Source organism: Panthera tigris, chromosome C1, assembly GCF_018350195.1.
Source record: "Panthera tigris isolate Pti1 chromosome C1, P.tigris_Pti1_mat1.1, whole genome shotgun sequence".
NCBI classification, from domain to species: domain Eukaryota; kingdom Metazoa; phylum Chordata; class Mammalia; order Carnivora; family Felidae; genus Panthera; species Panthera tigris.
The window spans coordinates 61802704-61827326 of NC_056667.1; the positions used below are offsets into that span (position 1 = coordinate 61802704).

At 37.5% G+C, this 24623-nt stretch overlaps 1 protein-coding gene across 1 annotated transcript in view; it reads right to left on the reverse strand.

Moving 5' to 3' along the window:
- The window catches only part of ERICH3 (glutamate rich 3), a 104780-nt gene that overhangs the window by 71403 nt on the left and 8754 nt on the right, over positions 1-24623 (reverse strand). The window contains 3 exon segments of the mRNA XM_042993855.1: positions 1271-1342; positions 4857-4982; positions 7426-7519. Coding sequence (XP_042849789.1) covers positions 1271-1342; positions 4857-4982; positions 7426-7519 — 292 coding nt within the window.

The window sequence follows — 24623 nt, forward strand, 5'->3', positions numbered from 1 at the left end:
ATTAGTAAAGACTACCAGCAAGTATTACTTTTCTATCTTAAAAAATAATTAAATCATGCCCCAAGCAAGAGGGTTGCATATTACATACAAAGAGCCTAAATCATAGGTCTTTCACCAAGTACAGCTATAAAGTGAAAACCGTTATAAATAAAAATCATATAGGGAGGAAGTGGAGTGTCCATCAGGAATTTCTGCCACTGTTGTAATACACCCGTGTGCTTAGTCAGTGTGTCTGGCAACCTGGGTGAGGGTGAACCACACACTGCTTCAAGCAGTGTTCGTCACTATTTCCAGTGACCATTCTTCTCCATGAGCATTTAATCAGTAAATCAGAGAATCTAAAACTCAGTCCTTGATGCAGGACAATATTGGCAAAGTTGATCTCTACATACCAACTTTTCTGATCTTGAAAATCTCCCCTATCTGCTGTTATTTAACAACACTTTCCTAACAAGATTTTCTTTTGACCATGATAAAATAGATTTGAGTCTATCAGGTAAGAGGGAAATATGACTGTCTTCTATGGCAAGTTGTTCTACAGAAGCTTTACAAATAGTTCTCAGTCTGTGAAATGTGTCTTAGGTCCCACATTTGTAATACGACACGGAAAATAAAGAATAACATGTGAGTTTGAGTGGCTCAAGAATAAAACTGCTAACCTAAACTGAAGCCTTTCAAACATGCTTAATTGAATCTCTTATCCTCCCAATTCAAATTTATGTTTTATAAGTTCACTTCAAAGAAGAGATGTCAAATACAAAAATGGAAAAACAAGGAATTTTTAAATGCCTTGTACAGAATGTCTAAATCTTATGCTTTTGTTTGCCAAATAGATCTTTCCTGCCATCTATTTCCAAGGGTCATGCTTGCATGAAAATGTGCCATTGTATAATTTTTAGAATGCCATTTCCCACCACTTTGGGAACATCACCATCTATTTTCAGCTTTTTAAGACAAAAAACAAAAATCCTTTGGCGTCTATCACATATCAATCAAGAAAAGATAAAAGCAAAATTTCAAACTTGAAAAGAAAGTTTTCATGTTTCCTTTGAAAGGTTTGTACCTTGTAAAATTTATTTTGCACAAGGAGCTCCTATTTTGCCAAGATCTTCTGAAATAATGGTGGCCAAGACATAGTCTTGGTGAAACTATCACCTGACTTCAGCTGAGTTACCCAAAGGTAAAGTGCCTTGAAAAACTTCAATAACAGCACCACTGACTTTTAAAATCATAAAATAATTTAGTAAAAGAGAATTGTGTAGCTCCTTACCTTAAATCTCTGAATTCGCTCCTTCCTAGCCAAGCTCTCCAGTTTTTTCTTTATTTCAAGCTGATGATAACGCTAAGTACACAGGAAAGAATGGAGGAAAGGATCCTATCAATTATAGCAAAGAGTTTTTTAGAGGAGAATAATCCCCCCAGCTAGCTGTATTCCAATTCCCCACCTTGTCATTGAGATGGAGAAGAATCACCTGCATACGTGTGCAAGTGGGAATATAAATTGATACAACTCTTTGGAAAACCAATCCCTAACATAAAGTGGTGAAAAGGGTCCCAATCCTTTAACCAATACATTCCACTTCAAAACCTAGGAGAAAATCAGAATTAAAAGACAACATATCTGTGTGGTACACAAAGATGCTATCTGAAAGGATTTTTCTCTTCCAAGCAAAAATTCAGAAGCAATATAAACCGTATAGAGAAGGGTTAACTTTTGGCCACATCTGTATAATGAAATAGAATATAATCGTTAGAATAAGATTCATAAAGAGTTTGTTTAAAAAGAAAGATTGAAAATGCACGTAATGCAGGAGCAAAGTAAAATACAGAATTGCACAGAACTATGATTTAATTGATCACACTTATACTGTGCGGCTGTCCCTGTGCCAGGAAGTCACATCCTGGGCAACATCTCTTCTGGAACAATGCTAATTGCTAGGCAGTCTCACTCCACAAGTGCAGAAGCTGAGGCAGAGGACCATGAATTTGTCCCAGGTCACATATCTAGTCAGTGGTGGAAATGTAATTTGAAGTTCAATCTATTGGACACTAATTTCCTGTTTGTTTGGGTTTTACTTATTTACTTATTTTTCATAAAATGTGTCCCTGTCACAACATAGCATATTTTTATCAATGTATATGTATAAATAGAGACTAAAAGGGAATGTGAGTATGTGAGTTTTCATAGAGAAAAAGGGAATCTGAGACAAAGATTTTATGTGGTTATTTTCCTTTTTATGCTTTCTTGCATTTTCCTAACTTTCTGTAATATATTAATTATATAATTTAGAAATAAACCCCATATGAAAATAATCTGCTCACAATTTTGTTGGAAATCATTCAGACACATTTGAGAGCGTTTTAAAGAGTGTTTTTTTCCTGTTTCTGATCTCTTCGTGCTTCCTTTTGGACCCTGCAGGCTCCATCCTTCCCTACCCAAGTATTATCAACCTCTTCAGATACTTCCCTTTCTTCTCTCCCTCTTCCTTGCTCTCTCACCCACTGATCACCATTTTGTGAGATTCGCTACCAATCATTTTCCATCTTTTATTTATTTCCAAGTCTCTGCAGCCCTCTCTCCTACTGCCCCTCCTCTTCACCAAGGCCACCAATGTCTTTGCCTCTGGGTCAGACCAAGGTCCTTTTCCCCCCAGTACTTTCCTGTTTAAGCATTGCACATTAAGCTTGTGAGAGCCTGCTGGCTTCCAGGACACCTTTCCACAGGGCCCAGGTTTCCACCACGCGAGGGCTCTCTCCTACTCCCTGTGGTAGGTAGTTCCTGGGCCCCAGCAGTGCACTGCCACCCGCCAGGTTAGCGCCCCCAGAATTGCTCTGGCTCCTTCTTCCCCACTCCATCCTCATTCAGTGTCAGTCTCTCTCCCCCTTCACATCTCTAGGGACAGCTGCCTTTCCCCAGCGTGTCATGACTGCTGTGAGTCCTTACCCTTGGGCAACAGCTTCCTAACTGACCTCCCATTTCCACATCTTTCTAATGATGCTCTGCTCACTCATTTTACGCCGTTGCTGAAAAACGTCTCATCGCCTCATCACCTATGCTCCAAACCTAGTTAGGAATTGAAGGCCTTCCAGAAACCAGGCCCCAGCTTACAGAAGAGTGCCTCTTCCTGCTGCTCCTTCAACCAACCTGCCTTGCAATCTGGCCTCAGTGAGCTTTCCTGCCCATCCACAATGGCCTTTCCCCTCTAACGTCGCGCCAGCTGTCCTCACTCTCTCGAATGTTTTTCTCATGCTTTCATGTGCAGCTTCACTCAGCCTTCAAGGTCCAGTTCAAATAGCAGGACCTCCGTTCTGCTTCCTCTGACTTTCATAGAGATAAGTCATCATTCTCTACTTCCTGGAACTCGGTCTGTTTTTCCTCTCTTCTAACACTTGATCACTTTCTACAGTAGGTTTTTGTTTTTGTTTTTTTTTTTTTGCTTTTTTGTTTTTATATATCACAGCTATATCACATAGCTTCAAACTGGTACGTGGTAAGCCTACAATTAATGATTAATGTTTGTGGTATGAACAAATACATGAATATTAATGTAACAACATTAGTAAATAGCATCAGCATAAAATAAATGTGAGATAAATGTAACAATTTAGAGACAGCTATTCTATTTGTTAATTATATTAATATATTACATATCATAGTTATATATATTACATCATATGAAATTATATTATATATTCTATATTAACACTTATCTAAGACATTTATTCCAAATTTTAAGAATATACAAAGACTCTTAAATGATAGCATATTCTAGTTATGATGTGTAAGTTACATGAAAGTTTGGAAAACCAAAACTTCAAGGATTAAAGCTAATACAAAATTTAGTGCCTATTGGGTAAATTTGAAACTAAGTATAGATTAATCTACTGTACTATTTTTTTTTAACATTAGTCGCAGAATTCCAACTAATACTTTTATAAGCAAGTGAATTTGAATGATTCCATATAACTCATGCACATGTCATAAAGCACAAAATGAATTCCTAAATTAACAGATCATATACATCTTATCTGAATGCAACACTTGTTCGGTATAATGGTAGCATAATAATAAATATTTTCAGTGCCACTACACTTAGTATTGGTTTACTGGTGATTCTACAGTTGTTCATAAATGTTTACTGCACTCACAGGTCAATGATTTTACCAGCCAAGTTTTCTGATTTACTGCTGTATGGTCAAGCCAAGAAGTGACATGCTTTTTCACAGAGATTAAAATGGTGTTGATGCTTGAAACTATAAGTTCCATGGAGCAAGGCTAAAATAATTTATCAAGTTAGCTATATATCCTACTAAAAATGCCATGTCAGGTTTGAAAAAAAAAGTTGTTGATGCTCGGTTTATGAATCTATGCTGACCAATGTGGCCTAAAGTGGGAGGGACAGCAGATGTTTCAATGCCTCTTCCCTGAAATTTAGCATACGGCCCAGCTTCAGAGCCTTAAAAGAATAACAAATCTGAAATAATTCATGGCAGTGGAATTACTGATATTTAAACAGATGTCACTTTTTTTTTTTTTAGCAAATGGAAATTGGGGTACAGATGGTGAGGGCTGGTATGTTTAAGAGTAGCCATTATGGATTAAAAATCTACATTTGTTAAATTAAATATCACAAAATATATAATGATGTCCATATTTTTCTGTAACTGAAATCGAGAAAAGCTTACTTCAGTCTCTTGGCTCCTTGCTACCCAGAGATTATAGAGTATTTCTCAGGGCACCTCGTTCCAATACTTTTTAATGAAATACAGGAGGAATTCCTCTGCTTCTAGTACAGAAGTAGTATTAATTATCATATTAGAAACTATCTACTATAAAGAAAATATGAATACTTTACCTCCATATCAAGAACCTTATGGAAAATAGCCTGAGCTAGGCACTCCCGGATATATTTTTGGTGATCCCTCTTCATGATATTTAGTTTGTATTCTTTTTCGGAAAGTATTCTCCCACTTCTTGTGATCTGTCATGAATAAATAAAACATACATGGAAATACAAAGCAAAAAATGTATTGTTTGTTACCAAAAATGGAGAGATGGCGTGACAAAGAGACAGAGAGAGGGGCAGCATCTTCTAAGCCTAAAAGGGCATACTACTATGGCTGGTAAACTCACTCTTCATGAATATTTCATAAGGGAAAAAAATCGGTCTCATATACCAGCATTGGCAAAACACACACAGGTGGTGCACTTGACGTTTAAAACAAGGTTTTCATTAGAGTCACAATTTCTCCTTGATGGAACCCAGGTGTTCTTTTCACGTCTGTCTTTTGAACACATTTGGGAAGAAGAGGTGGAGCACTACCTTGAAACAATGAATAGGAGCAGTGATCACAGGACTGATGATCTCACAGGAAATAACGTTGAAGGGCAAAACATGTAAGCTATAGAGGTTCTCATCAGTTTGTTTTAAAAACAATTGGTTTCATTACTTTATTTTCACAGTTTTTTCTCCTTCCACTCTCCAACCCAGAATGTAATTTAATGTGTCATGATTCAGATTTCTTTCAGATTATGCAGTGCTGCACATATAAAAGACTCCAGATTGCTTTCAATTGGCATCATTGAAAATGCCAGGAGTGGTAGTTTCTGGTTTTTATTTACTTATTTTTCTTTGCTTTTGCTTTTAATCCTTCCTGAGAGCATATTTGTGGTATTTTTCTGTATCTTCTATCCTGGATTGTTCATCTTCTTCCTTTCCACTTAATTATGCCCTGCTCTTTCAGGTCTAACCCAAGCCCACATATTTCTTAATTTTGAAAACTGTAGTTTTTTAACACTGTTGTGGCAACATATTGGAGCACTGCGACCAAGGAGATTGGTGTTACAAGTGATTGCTTACTGATGATCTTTTTTTATATCTTTGTTTTCCCTGATGAAAAAAAAAGGGTGTGTGGTTCTAGAAAGTGTTCCCAATCACAAATAACTCAGTTACGGTCTTTGAGATGTGTTCTCCGCCCGGGATATCGTGCCATATGTTTCCAGATGAGAATAAATGTTGAGAACATTCTGCACTGTGGCTCCCTCCTCAGTTAACAGGTGTCATTGTTCTTCCCCCCCCCCCACCCCCCCTGGGGGAAATCTGATCTCCCCAAGTAGACTGGAAGCTCCTATAGGGCAAAAGTTCTTAAACTGGAGCTCACATTAGAATTACCTGGAAAAGTGTTGAAAATAGATTGGTGGGCCTCACCCTACAGCTGTTGACTCAACAACAGGTCTGGAGTGCGGCTCCAAAATTTGCATTTTCTAACAAGTTCCCAGATGATGCTGAACACAAACAAGTTCTAGAGAAATCTTCCTTATTTGAGTTGTCATGCTACATAACCAATGTTCAATAAATACTTGCTAATGATGTTAATAAGTAAATACAAAGTCCTTTCCATTTATACATAAAGCTTACCAATTGTTATCCAAAGAAGGAATGTTAATAGTAACCACAATAATTGCAACAAGCATTTATTACACCTCTCTTATTGCCGCAACGATCCTGAGGGCTGGGTATCATTATCTTCATTTCACAATTGAGGAAGCTGGAGCTGAGTAAGTTAAGTATGTGATTTGCTCAAGATTCTATGACTTGTAAATGGCTGAGCCAGGTTTCAGCCAGGTCTGTCTGATAACAAAGCCCCAGGAGACAAAAAGCAAGCTCTCAGGAGATCTACCCTGCCAGAGTTCCAAGCACAAAAACAACAATTAGAAACACAATGCATATTCTTTCAACACCATGGCAACAATACTTAAGGAAATCTTTGTGTTTTAAGAAGGTAAACAGCTAAAATCATTACTCACACTTTGTATAACCACGCCTATTTCTTTCAGTGGAAAACTGTAGTATTTTTTTAAAGATTTTCACATTAAATACATTTAGAGGAATAGAAATTTTGTGGAAATGATAGTTTTAGAGCTATGAAAAGACACTAATGTTATCAATAAACCCAGGAAATGAAACAGGTTTTTAAAATTCAAGGGGAAATTTTGAACTGTTCGTGTCTTCCACACCTTATTCTGTGATTATTAAAAATAATATTTTTTTTTTCTGAAGACAGTAAAGTCTTCTCTGTGCTTAATCCCTAACAGTTCCTGGCTCATACAATGTGTTCAATGAATACGTGTTGAATAAATAAATGAATTAACAAATAAATAAAATATGCTATTGGAAGCTCATAGGGTTTTTCCTCAATAATTTATAAGTAGCTTTAGCAGTCATTGCGACCTCTCTTCCTATCTTTTGAAACACAGCTTCAAAAAGATAATCTGAGCTCTGGAAAAGAAGTAATTTTTCTAAAAAAAAAAGGGGGATGAGGAGGTAGGTGTCACTGATTAGCTCAAAAAGAAAACCAGAAAAGGGAGGAAATTACTGGATTTAATGAAACAAGAGGGCAGGTAGAAAGTAAACCAAATCTTACCAGCCCTGATCTTAAGAGATGCCGTCTTATCCTTGTGTTGTTAAAATATCCAGTCAGGTGTTTATCAGTAAGACTATTATATGCTGCAAGTAATCTGGAAGATAAAAATGAAACCATTAAGGTTTTATGAAGTGTTGCTTGATAACCAAGGCAATTCTTGACTTTCTCATCCCCAAACTGTGCATAATCATTCACTTGTCCAGACAGACAATCATTCATGTGTTTAATAAACAGGTTTTGAGCAATTACGGTTTTCCAGGTTTTATGATAAGAACTGGGACAGTCCTGACATTGTTTATTTTGCACACAAGTATGGAAATCAGGCATGAACAATTAAATTGGGTGTGAAAAATCCAACAACAGAAATATGCATAACTCACGGGGACACAGAGAGTTATGGACACCACCAACTCCAGTTGTCAGGAAAGCCCTCACAGAGGAAGCCTGATGGAAAACTTGGGAATTCCTTCAGAGTACTCTTCAGCCTCCTGCTTCACCCTAAATTCTAGCAACAAACTTACGTGCACCTCCTCAACATATTCATTCATGACTTCAGCATACCACGCATGGTCCCTCTACTGCCAAGGCCTTTCCCCGACCCTTTAGCTAGTGGATAAAGACCCATGATTAACAATCATCTCTTTCCAGAAAACATTCCCTGACACAAACTGGATGGACCTGCCACTCCACTCCCCCCACCCCCTGCGAAACCTTGAGTTATATTACACATGATTGGAAGGCCAGAATCGTGTGTTATTCTTGGTATCCCTATAGATATTATTTATTGTGTTCCCAAATAATGATGTGTCAATAGATGAAAACACAATTTTGCTTGAGACTTATTTTTACTGGTGTAAACTTCTAAATTTAAGGTCAGCAGCTTAGAACTCTTAACTTCCAGATAGATAGATAGATAGATAGATAGACAGATATCTCCAGACAATGTCATTAATTCCACATCCAGAACTCCCCACCCTTCCCCCAAAATTCACAAATTACTTTTGATTTCTAGGATCTTTTATTTTAAGAGTTAAAAGAAAACAAATTGATTGATGTTATACTTGGGTAGATGGTCAATCCGAGCCTATAAATCAAAGTTTGAAGCTATTTTTTCTAAGTTTTAACTTATCCTCTACTGATTACTATCACCTTACAAAAGCACATACACATACATGTACATGTAGGTATATATGTTCATCCATATACGTCCATATACATAAAGGTGAATATATGTACATATATATATATATATGTATACATACAGAGCGAGATGAAGACAGACAGAGGCAGAGAGAGAGAGAGAGAGAGAGAGAGAACACAAGTCTAAACATAACCCTAAAATAAGGCTGTCTTAAAAAAAATGTATACCCTATTACCTGCAACACAGATTACAGTGTATACATACTATGAGCAGTTGATCCTTAACTTACTTGGAGGCTAGAGCAGGGACTTATAGAATCAAGTAAATGTCATTAGTGACAATTTTATTTAGCTGCCTTAATTACATGGAGATGGTATTGGTGACCTTTTCCTTTCTCTTTTCTCCTTAATGCCCATCTTAGGAAAGTTATATACTGTCAAATGGTAAGAAAAGTTTAATTTTGTCCACAAAAGACACCGAAAGCCGTTACAAAACCCAGAAGGCAAGATGCCACACGAGGGTTGCCGCCGTGTGAACAACTGCGGAAACCATTATTTCACTGGGTTTATGTAAAAAGACAACCTGAGGGCTTCAGTAATGCACATACGAAACCAGCCCCAGATAATGCTTTGAAACTATCTTTTAAATGAACTGTCTTGGAGTCCTATAGTTCATCAAAGGTTTCCTGTCTCCAAAAGGTCAACACTGTATCCCTTACCCTTTCTGAATCTCAGAATATCTTTTCAGCAACTCATTTCAGAAAGGTGAGCAGGTGTCTCTCGGTCCTAACAATCATGATTCCACAGCTCACAGATTCTTAAGATAAATCATTAGACAGATATCATATATAGTCTTTTGTCTGTTTTTCAGGCTCAAGTTTTTAAAAAAAGTCAATAGTTTTAGGATAGCTATGAGCGCTAAAACCCTGATTAAATGAAATAGGGTCAAAAAGTTAGGATAACATAAACTTTAACTTCCCTACTGACTGAAAATAACCCCCTTCTTTCAATTCAGAATTTGTTGCAATATTTAGGTCCTAAGGATAAAGCTTAGCCAGCTTTGGCACCACTTCATCTTAATTCTTCTCTCTCAGGCTCCTACGAAACGAGTTTGTGTCCACGACACCCCTCCAGTCTTACTAAAATGCCCAGTTGAGTTGAAACCTTTGAACACATCAGCTTTCTCACCTTTAGGAAAGACTGAAAATCCCTGGTTGGGATACCATTTGTAGAGCTACTCTTTCCATGACTATCATTTACAACTGGACTTGGCAGAAAAGCTGAAAAATAACTAGCTGGGTCGATCCAGGGTCAGTCATTTCTTTTTCAGCAGTACCTAATTTATTTTTTGTACTGAAACTTTAGGTTAACAAACTGATAACAAGACATTGTACTAGAGTAAACTGTATATGGATTTAGTAAAACAGCTGTTATGGACTCAATGTTTCCCCCCAAAATTTATATGTTAAAGTGCTAACCCCCAATGTGATGGTATTAAGAGGTGGGGGCTTTGGGAGGTGATATGGTCAGAGGGTAGAGCCCTCATGAATGAGATTAGTGCTCTTATAAAAGAGACACCAGAGAGCTCCCTTGTCTCTTTCCCCATGTGAGAATACAGCAAGAGAATGGCCATGTATGAACCAGGAAGCAGCTCTCAGAAGACACTGAATTTGCTGACACCTTGATCTTGGACTTTCCAGCTTCCAGAACTGTGAGAAATAAGTTTCTATTGTTTAAGGTGCCAGTCTATGGTACTCTGTTAGAGCAGCCTGATGGTACTAAGATAGCAGTCAATGCAAACATTTCTCTTGTATACATATAAATGTACCCTGTCCTGACCATGAAGCCTCCTCCACAGGGAGATGGTAGTAATCCTGTGTCTCAGCCACAATCATGGTCTGTTTGATTCCTCCTGCTCTGCTTCTCTTCATTTGTGCTTGGTATGGGTTTGTAGCCTCCCTTTGCATTTACTCAACTATAAGAACTTTACTGACCCAGCCACAAATTTATATTGGTAGAGTTTTTCTAATGTTTCTGCCTTTGTCCTCACCATTCACTGCCACTGTTTCCCCAACACACACACACACCGTGTTCTTTTCTTTCTTATACTCAGCAGAGCCCTGGGCCAGATGAGGTCACCTCACCTGAACTTGGTGATTGTGTTGGTAATTGTGTTGCACTGGGAGCACTCCACTCCCTTTGTAAGTCACTCTCTGCATCTCAGGTCAAAGCTGGACTTTTGGTCACACTACCCAGTCCTGAGATCCTCCCCTGCTGCCATCCATAGGATCAACAACAGCACTGGTCACAGCAATTACCAGGCCACTGGGACTGTATCATTTAAAGTCCATGCTGTTCATACCAAGTCCCACAGCTAAATGCCCAGATCAGCCTAACTCATCGGCTTCTTTATCAGATGCACAAGACTGCTTACTCACCTCCTGGTCTCTGGGTGGAGAACAACCGGCCACCTGGCTCAATGCACCAGGGAAAACAGTACCCCAGGAAACAAAGCAACCCTGTCCCTTTCCTCCACTTCAATACACACCCCACATTCCTGTGGTGCATCGGGATTAGAGGAGCAGGCCGCTGAGACACTGGGAGTGCTGTCTCTCCAGCTGCAGCGCTTCAACACTAAACCCTCAAACCCATGCAATGTTGAACATATAAATAAGGCTCTGAAATAATAAAGTTGGGGTTTCTTATCAATCCCTCCATCTGCCCCCAAAGAGAGAATCTATCCCATAAAACCCCCAAATGAACAGACAGACACTATAATATTATTAATCACAGACATTTATTGAGCACTGACTATTTTCAGGGTATTCCATAAGGTACTAGGGATACAGAGACAGCACAGACCCTGCACCCACTGAGCTCCCAATCTAGTGGGGAAGTGTGTGTGCACATACAGAGTGTGTGCATATGTGTGTGTGCATGCACATGTGGGCATCCTTCATTTCTGCCTGTGTCATAAACTGATTCATTCACAAATAGATCGTGAGTGTTTACATGTCTCCATGTCAGATTCTGTGCCCTAAGCTGGGCAAGGAATGTAATATTCCCATCCCATGCTGCAGATTGCAAGCATCCCCACATACATAGTCTCATGTGATTTCTTTTAGGCCCCTATTATAGATCTTCCATTTTCCTAAAGTATAAAAGCTCTAAAAAAGATTATCATTTAATGAGTCAGTCCTGGGAAAACCTAAGGTAACACTTTTTCACAGTGATAGAATTTCTTCAGGCCTCAGCACTCTTGAACCTCAACCTCCTCTCCCAGCACTGCCTGTTCCCACACTGCTTACCCTTGGTGAGAGGAACAGATGTCGTGGTTAAGACTCCAGTTCCAGTTCAATCCTGGCTTCACCATCACTGGCTCCATAACTGAGAGCCAGTGACCTAACTATGCCTGGATTGTTCCACCTTCCACAAAACACTAAAACATGAACACAACTCAGCCAAGTTCCTTGACACTTTCTAACAAGGATCACCTTCCCTCCAGTTTCCAATAACATGTTCCTCATTTCCATCTGAGACCTCAGAATGGCCTTTACTCTCTGTTTCTACCAACATTTCTACCAACATTCTGTACATGATTATTTATGTATTCTCTGAGAAGTAAACTTTCTCTTCAGCTCTCTTTTCTTTCTGAGCCCTGACCAGAATCACAAGAAAATCCCTTCACAAGAAGATATTGGCAAACCAAATATCTGATAAGGGGTTAATATCCAAAATATATAAGGAGCTCATACAACTCAGTAGCAAATCACCATCATCATCATCACCATCCAAATAAAAATGAGCAGAAGACCTGAATAGACATTTTCCCCCAAAAAAGCATACACACGGCCAACAGGTATATGAAGGGATGTTCAACTAATCATCAGGGAGGTGGAAATCAAAACCACAATAAGATACCACCTCACATCTGTTAAGATGGCTATTATCAAAAAGGTAGGACATGAGTGTTGGTGAGGATGAGGAGAAAAGCGAACACTTGTGCACTGGTGGTGGGAGTATAAATTGGTGCAGCCACTGTAGAAAACAGTATGGAGGTTTCTCAAAAAATTAAAAATAGAATTCCTTATGATTCAGCAATCCCACTTCTGGGAATACATCCAAAAGAAATGAAATCATGATCTTGAAGAGGTATCTGCACCCCATGTTCACTGCAGCATTATTCATAATAGCCAAGGCATGGAAATACTCTAAGTGCCCATCAATGGAAAAATGGATAAAGAAAATGTGATATATTTGCATTGTAAATGTGATGCCATTTGAAATAACATGGATGCATCTTTAGGGCATTATACTAAGTTAAATATGTCAGAGAAATATAAACACTGTATGATCTCATTTGTATGTGGATTTTTCCCTCAATTTTAAAAATTTAATAGGCTGGAGAGCCTGGGTGGCTTAGTCGGTTAAGTATCCAACTTTGGCTCAGGTCATGACCTTGTGGTTTGTGAGTTCCAGCCCCATGTCAGGCACTGTGCTGACAGCTCAGAGCCTGGAGTCTGCTTCGGATTTTGTGTCTCCCTCTCTCTCTGCCCCTGCCCCACTTGCACTCTGTCTCTTTTTCTCCCTCAAAAATAAATAAACATTAAAAAAAATTAGGAAAAAAAGATCTAATAGACACAGAGAGTAGAATGATGGTTGTCAGGGATTGAGGGTGGGAGAAATGAAGAAATGTTGGTGAAACGGTACAAATTTCCAGTTAGAAGATGAGTAAACTCTGGGGATCTAACGTACAATACAGCATGGTGACTATAGTTAACGGTATCATATTATATAGTTGGAAGTTGCTAAGAAAGGAGATCTTAAATGTTTTCACCACACCAAAAAAAAAAAAAAAAGTAATTATGTGAGGTGACCGATGTGCTAACTAACCTTACTAAGGTAATCATTTTTCAATATATACATTTGTCAAATCATCATGTTGCACACCTTAAACTTACACAATGCTATAGGCCAATTATAGCTCAAGAAAGCTGGGAAAAAAAAGTTTTTGCACCTTAAAACTTTTCCAGTCTCTACCCATTACCAGTTCCAAACCTGCTTCCACATTTTTAGGTATGTGTTATAGCAGCATTCCACTCCTTGGTACCAATTCCTGTCTTAGTCTGTTCAAGCACTGTCACAAAATGGACTAGGTGGCTTAAACAACAGACACTTAGTTTTCACAATACTGGGAGCTGGAAGTCTGAGATCAGCGTGCCAGCATGGTCAGATTTCTTGGTGAGAGCCCTCTTCCTGGTTGACAAACAGCCATCTTCTCTTTGTACTCTGCACAGTGCAGACAGAAAGGCAAGCTCTCTCTCATCTCTTCTTATAAGGGCACGAATTCCATCATGAGGGCTCCATCCTCATGACCTATCTCTCAAAAGCACCAGCTCCAAATATCATCACACTGGGGTTGTGGTTTCAACATATGAATTTGAGCCTTAGGTTAAGTCACTTGTTGAAGATCATATAACCTAAAACCTGTTCCTGACAATATTTGTCAGATCACAGTGAAACGCCACTCACAAGGGCTTGCTCAGGTAGGGACCAGGATGCTAAGTATGATGACAGAAAAATAAGAATCATGAAATATTCACAGAAAAATGTAATTCCATAAATTCCCCAGTATAGAAATAGAAAAATTTTAATGAAAATTCTTATAGACAAAAATTAACAAATACATAACTTTCCTTTATAAATGGCCATATCCTTAGCATAAAAGAGATGTACCAAAATCTTTAAATTATCTTATTCTTTAATATATATTTCTGTAATTTGCTTTACGATGCAAATTTCTCTAGCAAACTTGTTCAGAGAGAATATAAAGAATAATTTTGACACAACCAGTTTTATTTAGCTCAAATTGTGACCTCGCCCATCTGAATTAATGAAGCTTACACTAATTTATTATTGCTGTTGTACCAAAGTACATTAGTAGCTTAAATAACACAAATTTATTATCGTATACTTCTAGAGGTCAGAAGTTCAAAATGGGTCTCACTAGACTAAATTCAAGGTGTCATCACATTTGCATTCCTTCTGGAGACTCTAAGGGAGGATCTTTTCCACATTCCAGAGGCTCCCCACATTTCCTGGCTCCTGGCCCTCTTCCATTGCCAAAGCCAGAAATGGCCGGTCAAGTCTGCACCATCACTGAGTGGAGCTCTATCTCACAAACTGGGAGATATGACCTGAGCCAAAATCAAGACTTGGACGCTCAAACAACTGAACCACCCAGGCGCCCAAGGTTCTGGCTTTTCTGCCTCCCTCTTGCCTATGCAGATACACTTGTGATTACTTACATAGGTCTACCCACATTAATCTAGAATGATCTTTTTATTTTAGGGTCAGCTGATTGGCAACCTTAATTCCATGTGGAAACTTTACTCCCCCTTGCCACATAAATTAATATGTGCACACGTTCTGATGACTAAGACGTTGACTTTTTTGAGGGGCCATTATTCTGCCTATCATGTGCCTTTTCCTATATTCCAGATGCCAGGGAGCAGAAACACTGGCTGTTGAATGTTATGGCAATTAGGCTACAACACATATTTTCCAATGACCATGTTCAATCATGTCAGTGATCTTCACTTTCAAAAAGGACACTTCCCAGATGCAAGAAGGCAGTTCTTGGAAACACACCAGGAGGAACAAAATAAACGGGATCCTAAACTTTGATGTGCCAAATGTGAACACTAAGGCAAAAGAACAAGAGGTATACTGTGGGACAAATATATTCAAACAGTATCTTTTTCTTAAAAAAAATTTTTTTTTAACAGTTATGTCTTTTTGAGAGACAGAGACAGAGCATGAGCGGGGGAGGGGCAGAGAGAGGAGACACAATCTGAAGCAGGCTCCAGGCTCTGAGCAAGCTGTCAGCACAGAGCACGATTTGGGGCTCCAATCCACAAAGAGTGAGATCATGACCTGAGCATGACCTGGCTCAACAAACTGAGCCACCCAGGTGCCCCCATATATTTTTCTTGTAAGGATAACAATATAGAGATAACTTCTTTAGGTGAATCTAATATGTGAAATGACAGATTAGCCCATAGGATATAATTGTAGTCACGTCAAACACTAATTAACCAGCATTTAACATATCTCATTAAATTCAAATAATTATTATATGAAACATTAAGAAAGAAGAAAATGTTGCCAATTACACTGCAGCATGCCACTGACGTAAGCACAAATGATTTTAGTAATGTTAAAATGTGAAAAAATAATCTTAGCATTGATGACGTAGGTTACTATACATGCTTGATTACTGCACATATATAGATATATCTGAGGAAGAGGAAAAGAAGACATATATAAGAATATGGCAGGGTTGCCACCATTAGAAGCCTCAAACTGAGGTTAGAGGATTTTACACATAAAATAATCAAAAAGCATACAAAAGTATATTTTAAAAGTAGTAACTGTGGAGTATTGGAGCTGACTCATACTGGATCTAATGAGATAATTGTTAAAATTTTCATGAGTTTTGCAAGCCATTTTTAGCTTGAAATTGGCCATTGTGGGAATAGTTACACCACAGAAATTAACAGACACTATATAAATCAAGGCTCTTTTTCTTTCTGAAAAGCCAGTTTACCAGCACACCACTAACTAAATTTCAAAAGTAAGTGGCAAGATATATCATGGGAGCTATTAAATAAAACGATTCATTATATGAGTCAACATATAGAAGTATGCCTTACATAGTATTATCCAGAAATTCATCTTCTATATGCAATATTTGACCAAAGGGGCTTATATACCTGTTCAGCCATTTCCTATCCCCAACAAAAAGAGCATGAGGACTCTGGAAAACACATTGACATTTGTCAGTGGCATTTCAATCAAGAAATTTTATGCAAGATATCTCTTTACATTGCCACAAATGGAAAGGTTCAACTCACCTACCAGTCTGGAAAAACTGATTACATCATTTTATGCTCAACAAAATCAAATGAGACTTAGGTGAATGAGCACGGTTTTATTACTAAAGATGATCAAGATGTGCTTTGCATCTACAAATCTGCAATTTGTAGAGTCTGATAGTGTTCAAAGAGGGCCTACCTTCACTTGATCTTAGCCAAAAGGCCGAGAAGTGATGGGGAGGGCCTACCTTAAGTCTCCACTGGCAAGATAGGGTTCTAAGCAATGACAACCAGATAAAATGTTTCTGCAACTCACTTATCAAGTCTTTGTATTGGGAAAGCAAGTTAAACAAATCATAGAATATTGTGGTTTGATTGGCATTATGTTACAATTCACAAGCAATGGAGCTCCATCTCCTGACCCAAATAGATTTCTCACTGTCCATTAAGAAGACTTGTAAGAATCCCCAGAATTTCAGCTCTGTGAGGAAACTCATCATACTCAAGCCAACAAACCAAGACTCAGATTTTGAATCTCAGTAAGATTCTTAGCAAAGAAGTAAATAAAATCTAGATGGGAACAACTTCCCCAAATAAAATCTCTGAAAACAGCACCAATAACCAGAAAACTAAAGAAAAATTAAACTACGTAGCTTCCAATCACTGAACACTGCATGTCTGTCATTTAAGAGTGAAAAAATTTAAGAAATACGTGACCAGACACTTAAACTCTTAACAGATGCAATGATTTTCCTGTAGTTATTTAAGGCAAATAAATCTATATCAAATACTTCAGCCCAAAGTAAATTTGATGAGATAAAAAAAAGGATGAGATTTGGGACTAGAAGGCTTGAGGTCAAATTCTAATTCTGCCCTTTATGGGATGCATGACCCTGGAGAATTCAATCTTCTCCCTTTTGCAATTATCACCATGAAGTCAAACGCTGTGACTGCTTCCTGAAGTGGATGATCTAAGTTTACTGGTCTGGAAACGTATTTACCTGGAGCCACAGGATTATTTATAGAAATGACCACATGAGGTCTAGTCAACTCTCTCATTTTATATTCAGGATACTGAGGTTATATTTATAAAAGTAGGCATAACTCATCAGTAAACTCAGATCAAAGGACTCAAAAAGAAGATGCCTGAATGTCACAGAAATTCTCATAGAATTCTACCTGTCCCTTTCCTAGGGTCCTTGTCTCCCTACCTTACACCAGAATTTCTTTCATCATGTTTGAGCACTCCTTTTATTTATTTTTTATATTTAAATCTATTTATATTAATTTTGAGAGAGAGAGAGGATGAGCAGGATAGAGGCAGAGAGAGAGGAAAGACAGAATCTCAAGCAGGTTCTGCACTGTCAAGGCATAGCCTGAGACTGGGCTCGAACTCATGAACTGCGAGATCATGACCTGAGCCAAAATCAAGAATTGGACACTTAACTGACTGAGACACCCCTGATCACTCCTTTTAGATTCATGTAAGATTCCTCCCTGTATTCCTCTTGCAGATTATACTGTGATGCCATGTCTACAGTAAACACTCTGCCAATTTTTGTGGAATAAATGAATAAATAGTTAATGGAAACAAAATCAATTGGCCAAATTCCTTGACATAGATCCTTTCAAAAAATCCATGTGTAAGGATCATAACCCCTCTTTTGCTTCAGGATAATAACTGAAAAGAGTTTATACCAAAAGAGGTTCAAAAGCTTGCTTTGCCTAGATTGGCTTTTTTAAAATTCAGAATGCACAGTGTGGATGATCATGCCAACAATATGTTTTGTTGTTTTGTTTTTGTCAAATAAGTGCTTTTGCAGTGTAATACAAAATTGCATTGAAAGAAAAGTTCCTAGGGAGGTAGGACAAAAAAACAAAACAAAACAGAACAAAAATCTTTTGAGGAAACTTGAAGAAAGACCAATACAGAAGAGTAATTGACAGAAGGGTCAATTATTTTCCAACACTTTATAAGAAAAGTCTTTGCCAACTAAAATTAGACCATGAGTCTCTGCTGCCTGCCACTTTGTAGAGGGTGATTGAACTACTATTATACTAATGATTTTATATTACATTCTTCATTCCTTTTATTTGTATCCAAACCTGCCAGATCTCTGCAATTATGCTAAATATTGATTTACAATTTCTCTCAGCTTATTCCAACGATGCAGACAGATGAGAACCACAACATTATTTTATTTATAGCCTTAATATGATGGTTTGAAGTGACTAGTAAAACCAAAACTACTCCAGCTGTGCTGACCACTGGTGGGATAGTTTTGCAATGTTCACAGATGAGGCAGTAAGAAAACAGCATGTGGGAAGTCAGTAGGCCTGGGCCTCCCTGAGGTCGACAGTTCCCAAAAGATGAAGTTTGAGCCTCTAAGCTCTTCTCTGGAGACTTAAGAATTTTGCTTCGTTGAACAGGAAAAAAAATTGTGGCCACTTAAAAAATATGCATTAATAAAAAAAATAGTATGCAAACCAAGGGAGATAATGAAGTTGTTTGGAGAAAAGATGATGGGGGGGTGAGGAGTTCTAGAAATCAGTAACTTTCATCACTAGTATTTATTGATCATTTAATTTTTTTGTAGTGCACACAGTAAACACTCTATATAACATGAGTTATATATTTTAATTCTCAAAGCAATCCTGCAAATTACTATTATCTGCCTTTTTCACAAAGAGTAAACTAAGGTATAGAGTGCTTAGATAAGTAGCTTACATCTAGTTAAAGACAAATCCACAGTTCAAATAAGGGGCTGTTCTGCTTTAACCACTACACTGAACTATGTTCTACAAGGTATGATCAATAGTCCTGAAGAGCTCAGCCTGAAGAAGAAAAAGCATATGGGGGCCAGATAAGTGAACAGTTGATCTGTGAAAGATGCTAAGAAGGCAGGATCATCTAAAACCACGAGTGAAAGTACAGCGAGGGCTGTCTGGCTCAATAAAAGGAAAATTGTTTAAAAGTCAAAGGAATGACCTATAAGATATCACACCCAACAAGCCTGGGACTGGACAGTTTTGTAACAGCAGTGAGGGTTTTAAGCAGGGAAATAGCATGACTAGATTATTCTAAGTCTCCTTTTAATACTAAAGTCTTTCTGCTGTGTCTTGAGGACGCATAGTATGGTAGTTGAGAGTTTCACTTCTCAAGTCCAATTCCCTGAGGTTGAACCTTAACCATTTAACTATCTCAACTATTCAGTAGATTAGCAATGAGGGGCAAGGTAATTAACTTCCCTGTGCCTTATACCTTCCTCTGAAAATGGAAATAATAGTAGTGCTACTTTAGAAAGTCATTTGGTGCATTGAGTGAATTAATACTAAAAAATTATCAAATTACCAACCACATACTAAATGCTCAATGGATTTTGGAAGTTATCAATGAGTTGATGTACTTTAAGAATTAATTGCTAAAGACTTAAGGATGTGTTAACTAATCTTATTGTAGTAATCATTTCATAATATATACATATATAAAATCATCATTTTGTACACTTTAAGTTTGCATAGTGTTATTTGTCAATTACATCTCAGTAAAGCTGGAAAAATAAAAATGAGAAAAAAACAAAAAAGACTTAAGCAACATATGTTGTGGGTTTTTTTTTAAGATTTTCTTTTTTAAATGTATTTATTTTGAGCAGGGGTGGGGGGCAGAGACAGAGGGGGGAGAGAATGCCCTCTCTCATGTGGCTTGATCCTATGAACTGTGAGATCATGATGGACACTTAACAGACTGAGCCACCTGGGTGCCCCTTAAGCAACATATATTTTGTACAAATATCAAAATAAATACATAATAGCTGCCACTCACTGAGTCTCTAATATGTGTCAATATCCCCGCAAGGAAGGTAATTATAAGCCCCAATTTTTGAAAGAGGAAAGTGAAGCACAGGGAAATTAACTTTTCTAAGTCCATGTAAGGCACGGCTGAGATTCAAATCTATGTCTCTCTGACCCCCAAAATATTCCTCTTTCTACTATAGCATACTTAATCTCATATTTTTAAATGAAACACTGATTTTCCTTTTGGAATGTCATCCCTTTTCATTTAAGAGAACACAAACAATAAGATGATTTTCAGACAGTTCTAGTCTTTTAGACACTTTAATCATTTGTTTGTGCCTCCTTTGAAATGCTCTAACCTTCTGTTCACACTCTCCCAACAGTTTCTAAGTTTCCTTGGGCCTTATCTCCCAGCGTCCTTCTTGAGCCACCCTGCTCCTTGAAATAGGACTTTGGGATCTGGTTCATGCCCCATGCTCTTGCATTTGGCCCTGATACTTCAGGCTTTCCTTTTTTTTTCTTCTGTGGGCTAATTTCTTCACCAAGGACTGGAACCTCAATAACCCACTTCATAGACTACAGCCTGAGGTCAGCCTCACTCACTCCCTAAGCCCACTTTCTATTCTGGAAGGTTCTAGCCTGGGCCAAAGCTCTAAGTCTCAAGTTTGACAGAGAAGAAAGAAGAATTTGTAGGAAAGAAGAACTTAACAGTGCTAACCTCATATAAATCCCTATGAATTATGATAAAATAGTCATTTGCTAGTAGTTTGAGAGAGAGATTCCAGGTGACTGATTTCAAGGGGAAGAAATATTCAAACTCACTTTCATAAAGGTTGACAAGATGAACAGAAATAAATCTGAAATTAATTTAACCTAGAATTAAAGGCAACGATCTTTCACTTAAAACAAAACAAAACAAAAACAAAAACAACTAGTGTGCACATTTAGTGTTGTATCTGAGGTTCCAAAATGGGCAAAAGACATTACGTGGAACCTAATGGTAAAACCAAATTTGAGGTATCAACTTCTCAGGCCAGGCCAGCTTTCACTTGGTTTTATAGCATCCTTGCTTGCTCCTAAGAAGATGTCAGCTAATAAACAAGTAATGTTGTCTCCTCTCACTTATTCAAAGTCATAATAGGCTACTATCACCCAGGCAATCATAACTACAATTATAATACAGTTTTCTGTTAACTGAAACCAGAACATTTCTATGAAATCTTTCATAAACCAAAATGGCAGAAAGCAATGAGGTGATTACCATTGATTTATATGAAAACATTTTTTAAGTATTCCCAGACCCAAGAAATAATCTCTTTTAAACTTTTCTGATACATTTGGACACATCTTGCTAATGATTGAGCAAAATAAATCAATATAAAGCACAGATACTAACAGACACAGATCAAAGTTATAGTGGCTAATGCTGATATGCAACGTGTAGTTCCCAGGGAAAGAGCTTGGCGGGGCCACTCTTGCTGCTTGGACTGCATGCTACCTGGCTAAAGACTCACTGCAAAACACATGCTGGATGCTGTTCTTGCTTTTCACCTTGTTTTATAAAAGCAAAAATCTTCTCCAGATTTCTTCTGTTAGCAAAAACAGGTACTAATAACATAGGTCTTTAGTAAACGCAAAATGGCTTAATGCAAATGCACAAAAAAACAGGGAATATCTGTATTATGTTTTTAGAGAGTACTTTTTACTCTCTTTAAATGTTTCTGGATATTTTATGTATCTCTACATATTTTTAATGCACCTTCTTTCAAAACTCTTCCTGAAAATTAATCTCTCCAGAATGCCTTGTCCAATTACTCCAACTCTACATCTAGCTCAGGACTTAGGAGTGGAAATTCTCCTACAGAAATCTGGCTTATTCTTGTAGATTAGTACCTACCTTACTGCTATGAGGCACTACGTTAGCATATTTAACACTTGCTATGTGGCAGGCCTTGTGTTAAATGTTTTAAAATATTTCATTTAATGCTCACAACAATCTACAAAACGGACATATTTTCCACATGGATGAAAAAAAAAACAAAATCAGAGAGATTATACAGAATTCATGTAGGGCCACATGTGGCATATCTGAACTCAAACTATCCAAGTCTAGAGCTAGACAGCTAACTACTAAAACACTGTGCTACCGGACACGGTTGACTAGTACCAGAAGCAGTTCCCAAACCCTTCTCCCTTGACTGTCTCCCACTAAAGTTACAAAGATCAATACACTCTTTCCCGCTCTCTCTTGCAGGTAGCCATACCCACTGATGCAGTTCTGGTCAACAAGATATTAAAGGAAAGTGCTGGAATGTTCTGGCAATATTTTCCCCCTTGACTTAAAAAAAAAAAAAAAAAAACCTTCTTTCACCCATCTTTTTCCATTCTGTTTTGGATGCTTTTATACAAATATAATGACTGGATCTAGGGTAATCATCTTGCTACCGTAAGGAAAAGACCAAGAAAATTGTACAGGTAAGAACCCAAGTCCTGATATTACAAAAAAAATAGTCACCTACCTCCAGACTACTTGTGAAATAAATAATGAATGTTGTTATGGTTTAAGGCACTTTTTGTTTGGTTTTCTATTACTTGCAGTTGAACATACTCCTAACTGAGAAAACTACCCCACTGCCCCTGGACAGCAAAACTCAATGAGGTTCAGTGACTTTTGAAGTCTTAAAAAAAAACCCTCACTATTTAGGTTTTCTTCAAGAACTCAAATGAATTTCTGGAACAGAGTAAGTGCTTCCTATGATAGCTTAGTAACTAGCACATACTCGGCACTCAGTACATATTAACTGAATGAATGAGCAAATGTATTCTTGAAATAATCATAAATGATCACTAACTTAGGAAATGTATGTCAGCAATTATTGAGCTAAGTTCAGGGCACAGTCCTGAAGTACACAGAGGACCGAAGTATGTAGAGGGGTGAGGCCTCCACCCTCAAAACATTTGTAGGTATAAGGGAAATACGAAGACGAATGCAATGCAATGAGGAATTCCCCTCCTGGGATTTGTTGGTGTAATTTTAAAAACAGTACAGTCTTAGAAACAGCTTTTCAAACAATACATCATTGTCAAGATAGCTTTAAAAGTAGGTTAATACATAGGAAAATGGAGAAAAAAGAAAATGACAAAAAACCTGATTCTAAATGGTAGGATTTCAAGCAAATTTTATTTTTCTTTGTATTTTTCTTCTCAAAGTAGAAATTTTTAAAAATACAGATAAGAATAAGGAGGAAAATTAAAAACTACTTGTAACCCTAATATCCAGAAATTTGAGATCCCTTCTAAGTATATTATTCTAATTTACAGCAGATCATTTTTATTTGAATCTAAACAACAGAAACAATATTATTATAAATGTCTTGGAGCAATCTATGAAAAGAGACAACTTCTTAACATGAGAGCCACATAATATTAACAAATATAAAATATTACAATCCATGGTATATCAAGAATGTCAGATTAACTGCTACTATAAAACACTATGATTCAATTCAATTTAAAATCCTTAGTTTTTAATGCTGTTTCATAACTACTATGTGCAATTTATACTCTCTGTTTAGTTTCCTGCTGGTTTTCTCTTGTTTCAATATTTTGCCCTAAGAATTTTCATTAATTTATAAATGCTCATTACTATTATAAGAAAATAATAACAGTCACAGAAAAATGGATCACCAGCTTAAAAATGTTCAATTTTCTGTCCCAACTAGTGTAAGATGCTGAGAGGTAGGGAGTAATTTGATTACTAATCAGACTAAAAACAAAGTTTCAATACTTACCAGTAGAGACCATTGACTTATTATCTTAATTACTTCTCCTCACTAGTGTTTTAACCATATTTTATGTTTGCTTTGAGTTTTATCTCCCTGTTCAACTTTTGGCTTCCAATTTCCACTCTTCATGACCCTTATATTGTTAAATCATTTATTTTCAATGACTGCTTTTCTCATAAAGACCATCTTTAGTTTTCGTAGGGCTAAGAAAGAAAGAGCATCAGCAATGACAAAAGGTTGTATTAGTGTGGTAGGGCTGCCATACAAAGTAGTACAGACTGGGGGTCTTAAACAACAGAAATTTGTCTCATAATTCTGGAGACTAGAAGTCCATGATCAAGGTGTCAACAGGGTTGGTGTCTTCTGAAAGCCATGAGGGAAAGGTCTATTCCAGGCCTCTGTCTTTAGTGTACAGATGGCCATCTTTTCCCTGTATCTTCACATGGTCTTCTTTCTGTGTGTGTGATTGTGTCATAACCTTGTTCTTCTTATAAGGACACCAATCATATTAGATTAACTGACCCAACTGACCTCATTTAACCATAATTACCTCTTAAAGACCATATCTCAAACTATAGTCACATCTGAGGCACTGGGAGTT